Below are 18,446 nucleotides of genomic sequence, written 5' to 3' on the forward strand. Positions count from 1 at the left end.
TTAATCACATTCGACTGAATCACCTCTTTGCCAACTATTAATTTAGTCCTGATTAAGCCTGTGGTAGTTACAGAACTGCCAATTTTGAAATATACCTTTTTGTTGAGATGTATTGTTACTGTCTCATTCACATTTAATGTCCACTGTACATACTTAGGTACACATTAACATTTTTACTAATGTAGAAATTACAATGAGTCAATTTACATACATACACTAACAGGCCTAAAAATAATATATACATTACATAATACATATGTATTTTAAAATTCGACTTCTCTTAATGCCTAATATTTACATAATTATTAGCATTCTTATTAGTCATTAAGAAAGCTAATATGTACTTAAATTATGTACATAATATTTTCAAATAAAATCATTCATAAACCAAAGGCAAATAATTTAATATATTATGTAGGTTCAAATTAAAAATAGGAAAATTGTATATAACAAATACCTAAGAAGTAAATATGTATATTCAATTCAAAATATGTACCTATACGAGATATTGATTACAATATGGTATCAAAAAAAAATTCAGCAAATAGGCCACAGGGGCACTTTTACACGTCACATGTATAATTGTGTATGTACATATTCAGAAAAGATTTAAAATTGAATTGAAATTACAATTGATACTACTAATTGTAAGTTCTAACTAAAGTATAACTCTACTACAATTAATTATTAATTTTATTGTATTTGAAATAAGTAACCGGCATTTATTTTCTATAAAAGGTATTACTCATTTATTTTTTTCACTTGCTACTTCCAAATATTGGTTTTTAACCTGTAAATAAATTATATACTACGTAATGCAATCACTTATAACTAGATTCTACTAATAGTACTGTTTATTTGACACAGAGCCCCTTAGAAACCTTCGAACTTTGTCCAATTCCGGGCGCGTTATATTTCAAAGCTTGCGAATTCTCATCTGTAATTATTCATCTCGACTGACCTGACCACCGCTGACCGGTGGTGTCGGAGTAAGCACTTGGCGACTCGTTGGTAAGACGAGCATCCTAACATTTGCCTACCCCATACTTAAGTATACCTACCAAATTAATGACCTACTCAAAAACACTTTATAATAGTTTCATATATTCAACTGAATATTTTATTACTAAAGTAAATTTTAATACTAGCAACTGAATACCTGAGTGTACCTGAGGTTTCCTGATTAGTTGATTACAGATAGAAACTTGGTCCACCCAGTGATGAACAAGAAACTCTTTAGTTCAAAAGGCAAGTTGTTCTCCGTTTGGAGCTCTTGCTAACTAACGAGGACTTTGTAGGACTTCGGCGGGCACTATTGTTAGCGCATTATGCCTGTCTAAATATATCTTATTCTTGATATTTATTAAGGCGACGGTTTTGGTTTACTTTAGGTTCCTGACTGTAAAATGATAATATTCTAGAATTGAGGTGTAAAGATGTAATCTGGCGGTTGGTTAAATAGCAGTCTGCGGCCACGCGTGCACCCGGCATCTGCTAACTTTTAATTTTCTCCCGGTAGAATGCGGGAAGGGGTGGCCGTTTGATGGGCCCAGGGTCGGCGAAGTTCGAACGCTTTATAACTGTGTCCGGCTTTAAGTGGGTGTAAAGTTTCAACACCCTTTGATTTACTCGCTGCTCGGAAAGGTGCGACAGATCGGACGAAATTTGTTTGACTTTGTATTTTTCACCGTTTCACATTTATTGCATTTGTGTTTTGTTTTGTTTTCCGAATCCACTTTTTTGCTTTCGCTTCCCTATGAAAGTTATTCGCTTTGATTTACGGGCGCAAATTTGCACCGATGTCGAATTGAGTTCGAGTTATGCTTTGATACAACCCTTTACATTGTCACCGCCGGGGGAAAACAGGGGACAATGCTAACCGTATAATGGGCGCCGCAATAATTACTATAATACCTTAAAGGACCACCTCAATCCCCTAATCGGAAGCCAAACTAACGTGGCGCCGTCCCGCATAGAAATATCTTAAATTGGTAACACGGTCCGGCGGGCCGACCATAAAACATCTTAATGAGTGGAGCTAGCAGCTGCGGATCCCATATTGCCGCTCTCATATCCATGCAAACTACCCACGGCCGCCGTCTTAGCTGCCTTACTTTCCTCCTCCTTGTTTACAAGTCGACAACTAATTTGATGCAATATGTGCATAGGACAACATTACGGGCGCTATCTCCTCCGTGCGTGTCTTGCATACATTTGCTTCCTTGCTCACCGCTACCCGCAGCCTGACCCTGCCGCCAACCCTCCATATTCAAATTGGCCCCGGACCGGTCATTTGAACGCGGATTTGTTATAAGATTAAAGGAAGATTTCACTTGTGAAACAATATGGCAGACAATTTACATATTTCGTTTCCTTATTAGTTTCGGGATATTTGTTTTGGGGCCGGCGAATTTACATCCACTGACCGATTAAATGGCCCTTAGGCGTCTTTAATGGGGGTGCCGCGTGGTCGTTGTTGGCCTTAGCAAATGTGTGCTTATGCGTAATTGAATATTTTATGGGCTGTAGCAAATCTGATGCAGACACTTTATTGATTGCGCGATTCTAGATGTTTCTCTACCTAAGTTGATCCCATTCGAAAGCACATTTCGTTCCTCTATTTGTAGAACCAACATAACTCTCGTCTCGTCTTTTCAGTTTGCTCCCGTGTTTATCGTTTGCATTTATCTGTTGACTGTTTTTATTCCGCGGTTGACATTTACCCTCTGTTTCAACAAGCGCGCCATTATCCGGCGAGTTTCTTTCATTCGGAACACGAGTGCTCGCGCGGCATTACCTCTATTCAAGTCGAGATAGCTTCACTTAGTTTCCTCTTTTTCAGTACGGACGGGTTAATTTCTGCATCTTTATTATTCGAGTGGCCGGTGTATGGGATGGTGCAGTCTAGTCTGTCTGGTGGCGTAGATTGTGTGGCGGAAAGCAAACTTGAATTGTTAGGTCGCCGCGTGGAGGTAATGAACGCGGTGCGGGTGGGACACCAGAGGAGCTGGAGGCTAGTCGGAGCGAGAGGCCCGAGGGGAGGGGGTGCAGGCCAGAGAGGGTGCAACGCGTCCTGTATGCACAGCGCCGCTTCCGCATTCGTTAATGCAAAAGCGGGAACAGACTTCAGGTGTACATTTTCAGCGTCCGTGTGCTTTATACTCGATGTCGAGGCGTGCGTCTTTATGCAATACTACGCCTTAATTATTATAATATTTTACCTCGCTTACACTCCGATATAGCTTCTCGAAGAGTTATTACTCTTTAAATGTGGTTAAGTACGTAAGAAACTTACGCCGATCGATACATATTTAAGGAAGATACGTCTTATTTTCATTCCGTAATAAAAGAAACCCGAAACCGACGGCTTAACAATTCATTATTACATTCGTTCATTTCAGCTTCATTAAAATCGCATTAGGATTAATTTTTCTCGTCCCCGTTTTAATTCACAGCGAGCAGGGGCCCGCCGGACCGCTGCAATCATCCGCGTCAATATTTGCCAGCTTACCTGCCTGCTTTATTATTTTGCATAAGAACAAGGACATACGCTTACTAAATAGGTATTTATTTATATTCTTATTAGAATAGGTACAGAAGCACCATATTCGACCTAGTCACTGATAGGAATTACCTGCTGTTAAGAAATAATACCTAATGATTTTTAATTACTCTAATCAAGTTCAAACTATTATTTTTATTCTTTTGTTAAACGTATTTGAAAAATATTAATAAATAGAACATTAAACGTATTTGAAAAATATTTCTAGTTTTACTAGACCAGGCGAAGGAAAATTTACATTCGCCCCTAGTGGCTACAACATACATTGTAACCTTTTCTATACGTGATTAATCGAATTAGCCCTTACGGTTAGTTGATCCATGTGGGTGGTACCTGTGTCTAGAACACCACGTTTAAAAAGTGCTGTGCTAATCTGTAGTTGATATACTTAGTAACAGTGGAAGTTAAGAGCTAAGCCCTTACGTTACGTTATTTCTTAAAAAACAATTAAGCTACATGGTAGTTCTGAATAATAAGATTCAAGAAATAAAACTATGGAAACGGATTAAATCGCGTATAATGAATTTAAAATACATCCCGACGTTTCGAACTCTTTACAGCGTTCGTGGTCAACGGGTGACTGAGGAAAAATTAAAATGTGCAAAAGCTACCCACTTACAAGAAATATTAACGAACCATGACCACAAATAATATAGATTTCTAAGGCAGGTTCACACTATTAATAAAGCCAATTATACAATATTAAAAAAATTAGATTAATTAAGATTCAAATTTGAAAACTGACTAAATCATATGTAAATTTTTTTTCCCCTCACTAGCTCGGAAACACGTGTTTTGTCCTTTAATACCAGCGGGTAAAAACGCATTTTATCCACTAGTGGGTAAAGTAATTGGACCTTGAATAAAATCAAATGAACTGCTTTAAAATTTATAAAAGTAGGTGAATCTAGTAATAAAGATGATTTACCACCTGTGGAAGTACTGGAAGCAGTGATAAACGCATTTTTTGCGTTGCAGTTTCCTCGCTATAGTAAGGGGAAAAGTTTTGTGTTACACTCGGGTGCAAATGTATTTTACTTCTCGTGTGTTAAAAAACTCGCAAGTTCAGGATTCTATTCTCGAACCACTCGCTTCGCTCGTGGTTCAACTATAGAATCCTTTCACTTGCTCGTTTTTCAATTCCACACTCGGCGTTAAAATACAACTTTGCCCCCTTGTATAACAAATAACTATTAATCTCGTAATTTCTAGAGAAACTCCGGCTCCGTATTCGACATGATAAACGTTCTACTAAAACTTTGATAAAAAATGTTTCTGCAGTCAGTTTGATGGTTTGGTTGAACCAAATTATTTAATTTACCAGTGTGGTATAAAGATTGTTTTTGCTGAACTAAATTTTGTATTCGCACAACGTACCTATCAGCATTACGACACAGCGAGGAAATGTCGCCAGCATCCTTGGTACAATGCCTCAAGGGCCTATTTTAGATATACATAAGCTAGCCTTTAAGTTGAGTGTTAGTTTCTTGTATATGCATGTAAATTTTTAATTAAATAGAGCTACTTATATGTAATAATCTTAGTAGGTATATTGCTACGAATACTACATAACGTATAACCGTTACTTGCAGCATATTTTGCTACATTTTTTTCCTCTACAGTAGCAAATACCACACACAAAGGATTTTTCGAACCAATACTGAGCTCTAAAGATGTGTTCACAACGTGGAATGAAAATCGATATTTCATTTTCAAATCGATGCACCGAAGCCTTACGATACATTTGCACGCGAGTCCTCCTCGGCCCTTGCCAACAGATATCTACAATATTATTAATTCAAGCATATTAATAAAAGGTGTCGTGTTACGACCACACCGACTTCGCAGGAAGCATGGCCCGGTGCGCCATCCCGACCAAAATAATACAAATATACTGAACGGCAACGATTTTTTACTTTAAATGTTTCGATTCTAGCCTTACTCCGATCCGATTGTCAGACCGATTTCATCACGCCTCATTGAATATGCTGGAAAAACGATTATGTCAATATTTTGACCTTAGTTCCTTCACGATAAAGAGTCTCAGGTGGTCTCAAAATAACAAACGCACTTAAAAATAAATCTAATGACTTTCAGAAATTTCGCACGTGGATATAACACAAACATAAAAAACATGTTAAGTCAGAAATGATTTTTTTTATACCAGAGCAGTAAAAGGATGAGTACCGCTCAAACGACTAAAGTGACAACTGGCTTCACGGCTCAATCATCGTTAATCTCATACGACTGCGTTCTTGTACGTTTTATGGAATTGTATGAATTTATTACTTATCGTTTTGAGAAAAACAATCAAGTATCGACGAAAAGTAAGAATAATAAAAAATTTGATAGATCTGGACATGTAGGTATGCCAAGGCCTTCGTTTAAGGAATAGCTGTGTGTAAAAGTAAATCTTGTAGGCACTTTGTTTCGTAGTTTTTTTATAACTTTTTCATCGAATTCATGAATTTGTCCAAAAATATGAATAGCGCCGGAGGCCTCAATATCAAGAATCGGACGTTTCACGGTCCGTAAGTCCGAACCGTATCGATACGGGTATAATAACCAGTGGAATGGTAACTATAAAGAGAGATTGTATTTTTTACTAGCGTCGTAAGAAGTCGGAATGTCCGACCGGCCCTTTGATCGTTTTGATAAGTGCTCGCGATTTTTTCTTCCCTTTTTCGTTGATAAAAAATTCTGTGGCGCCGTTATTGTTTTGAAATGTAAGATGGAATGTTTCGAGGGATGACTGATATAAGTACATATATTATTATGGTACCTAAAATAATATATCAGGTGGACGTAGTTGTGAGTAGGTATTGTAGTTGTTTTGCAGTAAATAAAATAGTTAGATAAATTAAGTATGTAATTGGAAGTATTTATCGGGTGGGTAAGGTTGCTCTCAGCCCCCTCGTTCAAGAACAATAATCCGCACAGTTTTAACGAAAATTGTTATCGCCTGCGCCACCCGGTCATAAATATTGTGCTTGCCGAAATAAAACAGAAAAAATAGATAAACAGCTAAACGGTGTCCGCTCCGGCCCGCAACCGGGACAGAGGCGTGGACGGTTCGTGATGACAAATGTCCTTATAAACATATTCTGAAAGAAAATAAACCTATTTTTGCTACAAATTTAATGCACCTACTACTTAAAGTACACTAATCAAATTATGCGTGTTGCTTGATTAGCTTCAAAAATTCAGAATGATGTCCACATAGTAAATGACGATACACTTGCGGAAAAGAGAAAGTAAGAAAAAATGTATCTCGCAATAAAACTCATTGTTTAATTTAGTTAATTATGTCCTATTATGTATAATTTAATACCTAGTTAGTACACAAATTCAATTGTCTAATAAAATCATATTTCGTCAATTTGTACGGGGATCGTGGTTTTGCACTTGCCAACCCTGGTTTTTGCTAGAAAGGTATTGGTTTTGAAGGATCTCAATTTTAACCTCATGAGTCCTGGAAGCATTTGTTTTTTTATTTTTTATTTGGAACCTTTTATTATTCAATAAAAGTTCAAAATACATTTTGAAATATGTACAAAAATTTGTACACACAAGTTGAGGAGGATATGAATCTTGTAAGTTTTTTGAGAAACTGGACCAGGTATCTACAGGGCGTCCCACGGCGCTGCCACATGGAGGGAAAGTACCTTAAATATCATAGATAGCATATTTTGCTGAAAGAAGACTTCATTTTATTTTTAAAACTTAGCAAAAGTGCATTCAAATTTTTTTAATTTTTACTATGAGGACTTATACAGGGTGTATTTTGGTAGCGGGTCAGTAAGGGCAGCTATGAGATCCCGTAGTCCTACATGAAAATGGTCTAAGGGTACCATCCATCGATTTCAAATTGATGAAAAATGGCATTTACAGATGATGGAAAAAACATACAGGGTGCGAGAAAAAGGGCATTTTGACAAACTTTTTTTTGACGCCAATCGATCCCATTCCTATCCAGGATCAAAACCTTGTATGGGACCAAAAAAAAATTTCCGGCTAGAAAAGTAACAAATCGCAAAAACTTTTCCCATACAATTTGTATGAAATTTTTTTTTTCCACATGGTATTTCTATGATGCCAATCGATTCCATTACTATTCAGTATCAATAATTGCTTAGGAGTCAACTCATGACAATGCACCAAAAAAAAAAGTTAGTTAAAAATGCCCTTTTTATCGCACCCTGTATGTTTTTTCCAAAATCTGTAAATGCCATTTTTCATCAATTTGAAATCGATGGATGGTCCCCTTAGACCATTTTCATGTAGGACTACGGGATCTCATAGTTGCCCTTACTGACCCGCTATCAAAATACACCCTGTATAAGTCCTCATAGTAAAAATTAAAAAAAATTGAATGCACTTTTACTAAGTTTTAAAAATAAAATGAAGTCTTCCTTCAGCAAAATATGCTATCTATGATATTTAAGGTACTTTCCCTCCATGTGGCATCGCCGTGGGACACCCTGTATAATTATACTATATCACATCAACACTATATATAAACGATATGTAATGGACTCTATTATTACCTATAATCTACCCTAGCTGAAAAACAAGACGTTCCGTTTATCTATCTGACATTATTTCATACACATCTATCGGAAAGCTATTCAAACAGTGTCTGATTTTATTCTAGGCAATTTATTTTCAATAAAGAACTATAAAAAAGACTTATCTAAATAGCTCGGGTGCGACTGAGGGGAGTGGCTGTCATAAAAACCGATTCATATTTATGTGTTCTGCACAGACGGAGAAACGACAACTATTGCGCTGATCAGATCGTCGCGTCGCCGACATGTTAGCTTTATAAACTACCCGATACTTAATCTTCGGGGGGTGAGAACTATAAGAAAATCTTAAGTAGAGAATTATAATTAAAGTCTTAAATTATAGATAAAAGACAGACAGATTGTACTCGTAAGCAGTATGTGAACTTCACAGCTTGATTTGTAAATTTACTATTTGTAAAACTAATATCTTCCTTTTAATTCTGTAAAATGATGCAATGGGATATTTATGATATTGCATCCCGCTGTGCCTATCGATTTAAGTGGCATTTTAATGAGGCCAAATACTCGTATTATGATCGATCAATTTTGACTTTACATATCGTCACTACTTTGAAAAAATCTCGTATCTCACACTGCTCCTCAAAGTAGTAGTGTCTTTATGGATTGCATACATACTTATTACATTTTTCTTTTCATTGACAGAAGAAGATACAAGTTTTTTCAAATTAGTGACGATGACGATATATTGGCTTCGTGCGAAGTGCATGGAGGGGGTAAGCAAAGCGATCGCAGTGCTTGCGGTGGTCAAAATCGACACTGATTGTGGTTGTCATCTATCAAAACTCATAAAATATAATACAATGTGTAATGTTTGATATGGGGCATCAATGTTGTTTCGTTGTTAATTGTAAAAATAATGGCATAAATAGTCGTTGCACGTTCTATGCGTTTCTTGGAGCACACTGGAAATTGGATCAAAGAACTAAATGGATAGCTACGGTGAAAAGAAAACGTAAGTGACATGTCAAAACAAAACATTATAATAAATTATATTTAAGTTTTGTTTACCTAATATTGTTCAATACGCTGTTAGTATTTTTCCTACCGTAAAAGATTATGCTTAAAGATTCAGGCCTAGCCTGGGAATAGGCCCGTGGGCCGTGTCGGATATTTCTGCGGCCGCGGACATGACTAGGTACTTACGTTTAGATTTGTTTTATATGGCATTAACGGGACGGAGGTTTAGCGAATACCATATCACTAGCTCGAAGAACTTGTACCATTACTCCTATGTTCTTCAAGATTCCTTATATGCCCTGCCAGCACCAATTTATTGACTCTTTCTGTAGTCTGGGGTTGGAAGTTTATACCGTGAGTAATGCTTTGGAAACTGATTTTTGGTATTATATCCATGTCTTTATAATCTATCTACCTAAATTACACTTGAAATAGTAGCTCTTGTTATTCGATTTATTTAAAATTAACGAAAAGTTCACATGGTAGTGGGCGTAATTGTCGTGCACGTAGCCACACGATTCATGCAGTTTTATTAGCGCTTGGAGCGGAGTTGAACTGACAGCAAATCCTCTTTATCGATCTCATTATCTTTTATTTAATTAAAATATTTTACGTAAGTATTTATGTGCTATAACTGAAATGCCTTTTTCTACTAATTCGTAAAATATGGAGTTGAAATATAAAGATCGGTATTAAATTATTGATACAAAGACGCGAAGGAAGCATTTGGTCGCTCGGGGCTCTGCGAGTATCATTATACTCAGCCCTCGAGAGGCGTCCGTCTAATTATGACCACTAAAAACGGTAATTTCAATGCTTAATCTGTTATCTTGGGACATTTATCGGCATTTCTCATGATGGTCATAATTCGTATCGATAAAAACAATACAACACAATAATAATGTTACATCCTACCTACGTCATCATATATCTACGTTTAGCAATAAGACGACTACGTATTAGTTTAGAACGGTTTAATATCTCGGTTTACATTACAATGCGGTATCTGTTCGGGTGGCTAAATTGGACGAACCCCCTAAATAGTCCATAATGTACTATGTAAAATCGCATCCGAATTTGCGTGTCATCTTTATAGTGAATCTCAATTGACTTATATTAGTTTCGCCATGTCTGTCCGACTGTCCGCGGATAATCTCAGTGACCGTTAGCACTAGAAAGCTAAAATTTGGTACCAATATATATCTAGCGTGTCAAGCCAAGTTCAAGTAAAAGAACTGGCGAGCATATCATTCACGCCGACAAAGTGGTACTTAAAATAAAAACTAGATTTTTTTATTTATTAGTGTAACCCCCCCAAAATGGGGAGTGATCTTAATTCCAACCCTAACGTGTGATATATTGTTTGATAGGTGTTTAATAGAGGTTTACTAAAATCGTTTTTTGATATTGTTAATATTTTCGGAAAATTATTTTGAACTTGATAGGTTGAACAGTTTAAAAAAAATACGGGAAACTACGGAACCCTACACTGAGGGTGACCCGACACGCTCTTGGTCGGTTTCAACTTATTTATTTCTACATAACATTTTTTTCAGTTTGCAGGAAACAATCCTTTTTCTAAGCATTTGAGAAATTATAATAAAAAGTTTTGATTGAGCTTATATTATAGCGTTATTATATTCATATTATTAAGAAATGTATGAGTGGCTAGCATTAAAGAAAAGAAAACTTGATACATACATACGGAGCGATATACTCGTAGATTTAGATATGCATACCTACTACATAATCACAAAAATAAGCCGCGTGCAAGAAATCGGCTTGCGGCAAACGAGCCCGCGGAAAGCATTGTTCCGACTTTTAAAAACGGAACAAAATGAACGAGGGGAAGGAAATCGGATGAAAATATGAAAAGAATACACATTGTGTAGAAAGAAGTGAAATGAAACGTCGGAGATCGAGTCTCAACCGCGGCGCGGTCCGCAAATATAATTTGCATAGTCAAATAGCCGAACTTTTGTCTGCAGCGGATGTTCGCAACCATATTCGTTCGTTGCTTTTTAACCACACTCCCATTCTGTATCGGGTAGGGCTTTTATTGCATTTTTTCCCCTTTGAACGGATTCCTTCAATATTTCGCTGGTTCGTTTTTATTCATACGCGCGGTCATCGAATTGTTTTGCTTCATATTTCGCACGCTTCGTTCTGTTCTGTTAATTCCATTTGCGGCAGTCCTCTAGCATTGGTAGATGCACATTTCTTATCCATTTTATATGCATATATATTTACTATTACAAATATACTCAGAACTGCGTGTTAACAATGAACATTTTACAATTAAAATTCAAGTCATCTTATGTAACTAAAGCATTACGTTTTCAATACAAGTTCAAAGAAACATTAAAAAAGAACAATGAAATTATTAACATAATATTAAGCTCGCATTGAATACCGAACTACTGAGAGGTATAAATCGTCATAACCGCTTTTATTCAACCAGCATCCGCATCAAATCGAATGAAATAATCGATTCGATTATTCCGACTCATCATTGGTTCCGAGTGAGAGCAATAGGCCGGATTATGGAGCACAAAGGACGCCGCCGAGCCGTGGATGCATAGACAAATATTGACTCCTTGAAACAATGAACGCCGACGTCGTCGCCCGCCCACTTTCAATGGAGGAAGGAAGCATTGATTGACGCCTTAAATTGGAAAGAACTAATGATTGATACTTAACGAACACTAATAAAATACAAAACGAAGAATAGTTTAGTTCGGGTCTTGACAATGCGAACGTTGAGCATATAAGAAACTAAAGAAACACTATATAATTTATGTGAAAAATTAAAACAACAAGCTAAACAACTTTAGTATTGTTAATTTACGCATAGTAAACAAAACAGGTGAGATGAAAAGATCCGAAAATAAGCGTCAGTCGAGTGCGAAACTGTTTTGAGAGGTGTTAGAGCGAATCGATGCTCGGACTCGATGGTCCGACGAATTTTCCACTGAACGGACATCTGGACGCCAACCTTTGTATTGGAGAGAAATTAACTGAAAAAGGATCCTTCCATCTCGGAGCCTGTAATTATACACGGTTACGTAAACTGAATGTCAACTTATTTTAATAAATTGAACATTAATAAAAGAACGAGCCCTTGTTCGACATATATTTTGACTTTTGAGGGTAGTGAAAAAAGTGTGTTTATTTTTGGCTTACATGTGATATAATATGTAGCAAAAAAAAGAAAGTTTTATATTACTTGATCTATCCATTTTGACCAATTTTTGCTAAGGTTGTTTTAGCCTTTCCTAGTTCTAACTCCGTCTTTATGAGGACTGCTGGGAAAGGCACCTCCACGTAGAGGACACAACCTTTTGCTATCATTATAAACCCAGTTCCTCGCCTCGTACGTTATTACCGGTCCGTGTCGGAGGTCGCGCGATGACAAATGATGCGTACGAGTGGATCGCAGTTTCATTACCAACCACATTAATTACTATAGCCAATGCTTAATGAGAAAACTCTCTTTACTTTTATTTACTATTTTCCATTGTTAGTGACTGAGTAAATAAAAGTACCTCAGTTATTACACTTCAAAGGTTTTATCAACAACGAAATGCCTATCTCAACACCTAAAATACCCAACATACATTAATCAAATGCTGTTGAATAGGAAAAAACATACCCGGCGATTTCTGTAATTGAATATCTTCAAAGTTATAAAGAGTATTGAAAAAGTTTACAAGTTTGAGTTATTCATTGAATCCAAACGTCGATCGCATTTTTCAGCGTCCAATCAAAGTTGTTTTATCGTATATTTTTAATTCCCCATTCCGAGCATGCCCCAGGAGGACGCAGCGGAAGGCTGTAACTTGCACTTTGTATTATTCATACTGTTTGCTGTGTCGCGGACGCGCTATCACTGAAACATACAAACTAGTTTATGTAGTAGATCAAAGCTCTAAATCAACTTCCATTATAAGTTACGTTTCTGAGCAATAAAACTTCTTCTTTAAAGAAATTAAACAGTTGAGCATCGATTGTGTATTTATTTTTAGACAAGACAAAAACCAAATTTATTTTATCCGCTGATCGAAACAATCGTGAACCGAACTAAGAGTGAATAAATTTTCAATGCAATCGCTTTGCAGAAATCTTAGCACATCTTACTGTCGCCATGACGCCCCTTGGCGAAGGAGGCGTCCATCAACACGCATCGACTCATCATTCGTCAATCGAGCATTCGAGAGAAAAAGATAGACATCGCGCGCCCGAGTCCGTAAGAAAGGGAAACCTTCAATGTAAACCACCGATTATCGACAGTAATAACAAACGAATTACAGAAGAGCACGAGTCGAAGGTTTTTAGTCTCCGTATTTGAAATCGAACAGCTCGATCGAGGAAAAGAGATAGCTTCGCAGTCTCAAAGTTTGGTTACGTGGAGTTATGCATATGATGCACGGTCGGAGTATGGCGAGCGGGTATGCACGGAACCGTTTATTTAGCCGGGGTTTTGTTGTTCGCCGTGCGGTATTCGTAGTAATTGTTATTTCGATACGGTGCGAGCTAGGGCTTCCAATACCGGGATCCCGGTATCTCGGGATCCCGGGATCCCGCCTTTTTTTGGGTACATTTCAATACCGGTATTTAATTTAATAATACCGGGATCCCGGTATTTTTAATAACTAACAAATTAGGCCAAATAAACGTAAATTACTCATCAAAAACGTTAAATTTCTGCAACATGAACGTAAATCTTGCTTCTTGCTCTCGATTTGACACATTCTCTGTTTGGAGTGTTTGGTGTTTTTACAATATTTGTATGAAAATGATATCTTTTTCAATGATTACCTAGATAAAGATAGGTGTCAAAAGCATTCATTGAGGAGGGCCTGCCGCGAACTTTTTTTGCCACATTTGTTGCACTTGTGAATTCGCACGTAAGTGTGACAGAGAAGCAACACGTCAAACGCAATTGCAACAGGCCACAGACCCTATGTAAACAAATCGCCTTGATGCATAATCTATATTAGTCATACTCAAAGTGTGCTCCGCGGATCCCTAGGGCTCCGCAAAGCCTCTCTGGGGGCTCCGTGTGAATTTTGGGTACCTGATATGCAACTTCAACTCTCTTCCATGAAACCAAATATTCACCAATTGTTAAAAAAAAAAACAGTTTCAGGTAATACCTCACATTAGAATCTAATGATTAGAATTTACTAATATGATTACTTATTAAAATAAAGATGCAAATATTTTTTTTATTTAATTTAAGGGTTCCATCTGGTATTTTGCTTTCTAAAAGGGTTCCATGGGAAAATAAGTTTTCTCAAACATGCAATGAAATATTGTCTTTACGTTCCTTAAAATGGGCTGGGAAGTATCGCTTTTTGGGCGCAACAACTCGAGAGGACTGTAAAGGGATTTCATATTATTTTTTAGGCCTAGGCCTGCAAAGTAACTTTTTTTCATAAAATATTGTCCTTTAGAGCATTTTTTTTTATTTCATTGTATGTTTGAGAAAAGCACTATACATGCCTCGGCGTGAAAACGGATTCCCGGCCTCGTATCCCTATCCGGCCTCGCTCGCACGCTCGCTCGACCGTATATACCCACTTGGCCGGAAATCCTCATTTTCCCGGCCTCTGATGTAATGTACTATTGTGAACCGTTGATCTATATCATATATATATAACTTTTAAAAAAATCGGTTAATGCATAAGAACTAACGTAAACCGAACCTGCTCTAGGGTTTACTGTGCGTGTGCGTTAATGTATTGAACTCTAGCGCAAAACTTTGCCATAACATTCCCTATAGTAACGAAATTGGGAAATTTGAACTATCAAAATCAAGAAAATTACTTTTCTAATCCGTAAATTCAGTGTTCCTATTCCGCGAAGTAATCTTCTTGGTTTTGATTATCATGGATTTCCGCAAAATAATGTGTGATTCCATAGATTATTTCTTAATGTGATTTATAACAAAATAATCTATGTCGGACAATTTAGCATTTTTGGCTAATTATTCAATGATTTGGCGGGTTTATTTTATTAGTGCTTTAGCGCCTCTAGCGCCACGAAAAACAAAAATACCACTAAATTGTAGTACATTGTACAATTATTGTACCATAAATATTGATTACAATGTGTTTCCAAAAAAAAATCATCAATCATCTAGTTTCAAAAGTCAATGATGAAACTGTAGTGTGTATAATCGAGAAATTATCTTAATGCTTGTTATTTAATAAAGTGATATTATAGTTAAATCTACATAATTACACCATTAACACTGACTATAAAATGTAAAAGATTACCTACTGAACTACAAGGTTCTATTCCGCACGAGCCTAACCACTCAGTTGCTTTTGGTAGCTCTAGTTACCAGCTGTCACCTTTATTTTACTTGACAATAGAGGCCATTGAAAATTTTAGAGCAATTGAGTGGCTAAAGAGATCGATTTGGCAGAAACGTGGTTTGCTATGGCCGCGTTTTCTTGCGAAATGTCCGATCTGGCGGCGATATCTAACTTACAGAATCACCTGAGTAGAGATCTGGCGCTATGTATACTTAAAAACACTAGAAGTTGAACCGACTTGGCCACATAAGTTTGCGAACCGTTTTGGGTTGAAATCGAAACTTATGAAGTTCGAAATGTATTCGATTTGATCCATCACTAAGTCGGATTGGCAAGATTTCGCTGTAGTATACACGCATGAAAGTACCAAACGAGATTTTGGATAAAAATTTGTTTTTTTAAGCAAATTACTTAGTTTTTATATTTTCCCGATTTCAATGGAATGGAATGAATACCGGTATTGGATAAGGTCCGGTATTTGGAAGCCCTAGTGCGAGCGCGCTGTGCGATTTAAGGTGACTTTGACTAAGCCCTGATAGCATGGGTATATGGAACGTTTTACAGCGGTAGGGTCAACATGGTCAGTGCAATGCCGCCTTTGCGAGTGTCGATTCTGGGTACTTACTGCCGGACGTACCATTAACTGAAATGACATTGTTGGGGATTCTCGAATACGACGTGAACAATCTCATTGTTAGAGCTACCTATGCAGCAGCTACGCTTTGCTATTCTAACTAAACCCAAAACGAATAGGTACATATAAACAAAATACAACCTGATTTTATTGATTTCCGTTAACATTGAGGAAAGGTCCTTTAGGTCAATTACAATATTTTTTTTCCAAGAAACTGGTGGTTAACACACTAGTTTCTTACTGTTACCAACTTATTAATAGTTATTTGTTATACAAGGGGGCAAAGTTGTATTTTAACGCCGAGTGTGGAATTGAAAAACGAGCAAGTGAAAGGATTCTATAGTTGAACCACGAGCGAAGCGAGTGGTTCGAGAATAGAATCCTGAACTTGCGAGTTTTTTAACACACGAGAAGTAAAATACATTTGCACCCGAGTGTAACACAAAACTTTTCCCCTCACTATAGCGAGGAAACTACAACGAAAAAATGCGTTTATCACTGCTTCCAGTAGTTCCACAGGTGGTAAATCATCTTTATTACTAAATTCACCTACTTTTATCAATTTTAAAGCAGTTAATTTGACTTTATTCAAGGTCAAATTACTTTACCCACTAGTGGATAAAATGCGTTTTTACCCGCTGGTATTAAAGGACAAAACACGTGTTTCCCAGCTAGTGAGGGGAAAAAGATATTTAATGGTTCAACAAGTGTACCACAATCTTTATTACTTCCTAACAATATTTATTTTGACGTATGTTCAGAAAACGGCGTTGTCCGCGTAGTCCTCTCCGGGCAGTATCCATACTATATTATAAATGGGAAAATGTGTCTGTCTGTTTGTTTGTCCGTCTTTGACGGCAAAACGGATCGACGAATTGACGTGATTTTTTAAGTGGAGATAGTTGAAGGGATGGAAAGTGACATAGGCTACTTTTTGTCTCTTTCTAACGCAAGCGAAGCCGCGGGCAAAAGCTATATAACTTAACTAATATTATAATACTATAATAAATCCACATTTTTCCTCTTTCGCTGTTATCATTAAGTCCGCCTTTTTGTACTGCAAGATTTTTCTTTCGTGCAATAAAGATTAAATAAATAAATAAATAATACTAGTATCATATCGTGACTATTTTCAGTATGGTTAACATTGCAATTTGTTAACAGTGATGTACCAGAAGCGGTTAAAGAAAGAACGGAAACAACGGCACCAGGTGCAAGACCAGCTGGAGCTGGAATTGAAGCGGCGGCAGAAGATCGAGGAGGCGCTCAAGCAGTCCGGCGCGCCCGCTGACATCCTCAGGATCGTTACTGGTGAGGACACACACTATATACTAGGCACACATGGGCAGCTGAGCTGAGGAAGCGGCGGCAGAACATCGAGGAGGCGCTCAAGCAGTCCGGCGCGCCCGCTGACATCCTCAGGATCGTTACTGGTGAGGACACTCACTATATACTAGGCACACATGGGCAGCTGACCTGAGGAAGCGGCGGCAGAAGATCGAGGAGGCGCTCAAGCAGTCCGGCGCGCCCGCTGACATCCTCAGGATCGTTACTGGTGAGGACACTCACTATATACTAGGCACACATGGGCAGCTGACCTGAGGAAGCGGCGGCAGAAGATCGAGGAGGCGCTCAAGCAGTCCGGCGCGCCCGCTGACATCCTCAGGATCGTTACTGGTGAGGACACTCACTATATACTAGGCACACAGGGGCAGCTGAGCTGAGGAAGCGGCGGCAGAAGATCGAGCAGGCACTCAAGCAGTCCGGCGCGCGCGCTGACATCCTCAGGATCGTTACTGGTGAGGACACACACTATACACCGTGTTTCACTTAACACTAAAAACCTGAAAACCGTTTGTTCAGAATCGAGAGTAGAATCGATTGAGCTATATCTTGATGGGGGTAATATTTTTTGTTTTAATTTGTATTATTAGTTATTTTTTACGTGCCCATTCTACTAATTCGTAATACAACATTGTGCATATCACATTGCTAGAGGTTGTATACCTTTTTCAAGTATTTAGGGGTATTAATAATGGCTGGTTACGTGGACGATTATTTTTTCCGCCACGAATTTGACGTTGTGTGTCAGTTTACTCTTAATGTTTATCATAAGTCATAACAAATTGAACTCCAACCAAATTACAACCTTGTCATTTTGAATGTTAGGTTTAAATTTGCTTACTGCGATTACCTGTCCAATTTGAAGTTTACTGTGACAAAGCTTAAGTGCTTTACAGTGACATAGCTGTCTATTGTTAAACCTTATGTCGTTGCAGTAACGTACACAAATAAATAGTTTGAAGGTTTATGATGGTAGCTAGCAATTATTTTATTGAGTGTAGAGTTAAAAGTCGAGTAGAGCTGTACAGAAAATGAAA

The 18,446-nt window shown here is 37.5% G+C and overlaps 1 protein-coding gene across 4 annotated transcripts in view; it reads left to right on the forward strand.

The window, feature by feature from the left end:
• LOC125232634 (dachshund homolog 1) overlaps positions 1–18,446 on the forward strand; it is a 189,451-nt gene that overhangs the window by 161,130 nt on the left and 9,875 nt on the right. For all 4 annotated transcript variants that reach the window (XM_048138383.1, XM_048138390.1, XM_048138399.1 and 1 more), the window contains one exon: positions 17,230–17,376. In XM_048138383.1, coding sequence (XP_047994340.1) covers positions 17,230–17,376 — 147 coding nt within the window. The remainder of the gene's footprint in view (positions 1–17,229; positions 17,377–18,446) is intronic.

This window comes from Leguminivora glycinivorella, chromosome 1, assembly GCF_023078275.1.
Source record: "Leguminivora glycinivorella isolate SPB_JAAS2020 chromosome 1, LegGlyc_1.1, whole genome shotgun sequence".
NCBI classification, from domain to species: Eukaryota; Metazoa; Arthropoda; class Insecta; order Lepidoptera; family Tortricidae; genus Leguminivora; species Leguminivora glycinivorella.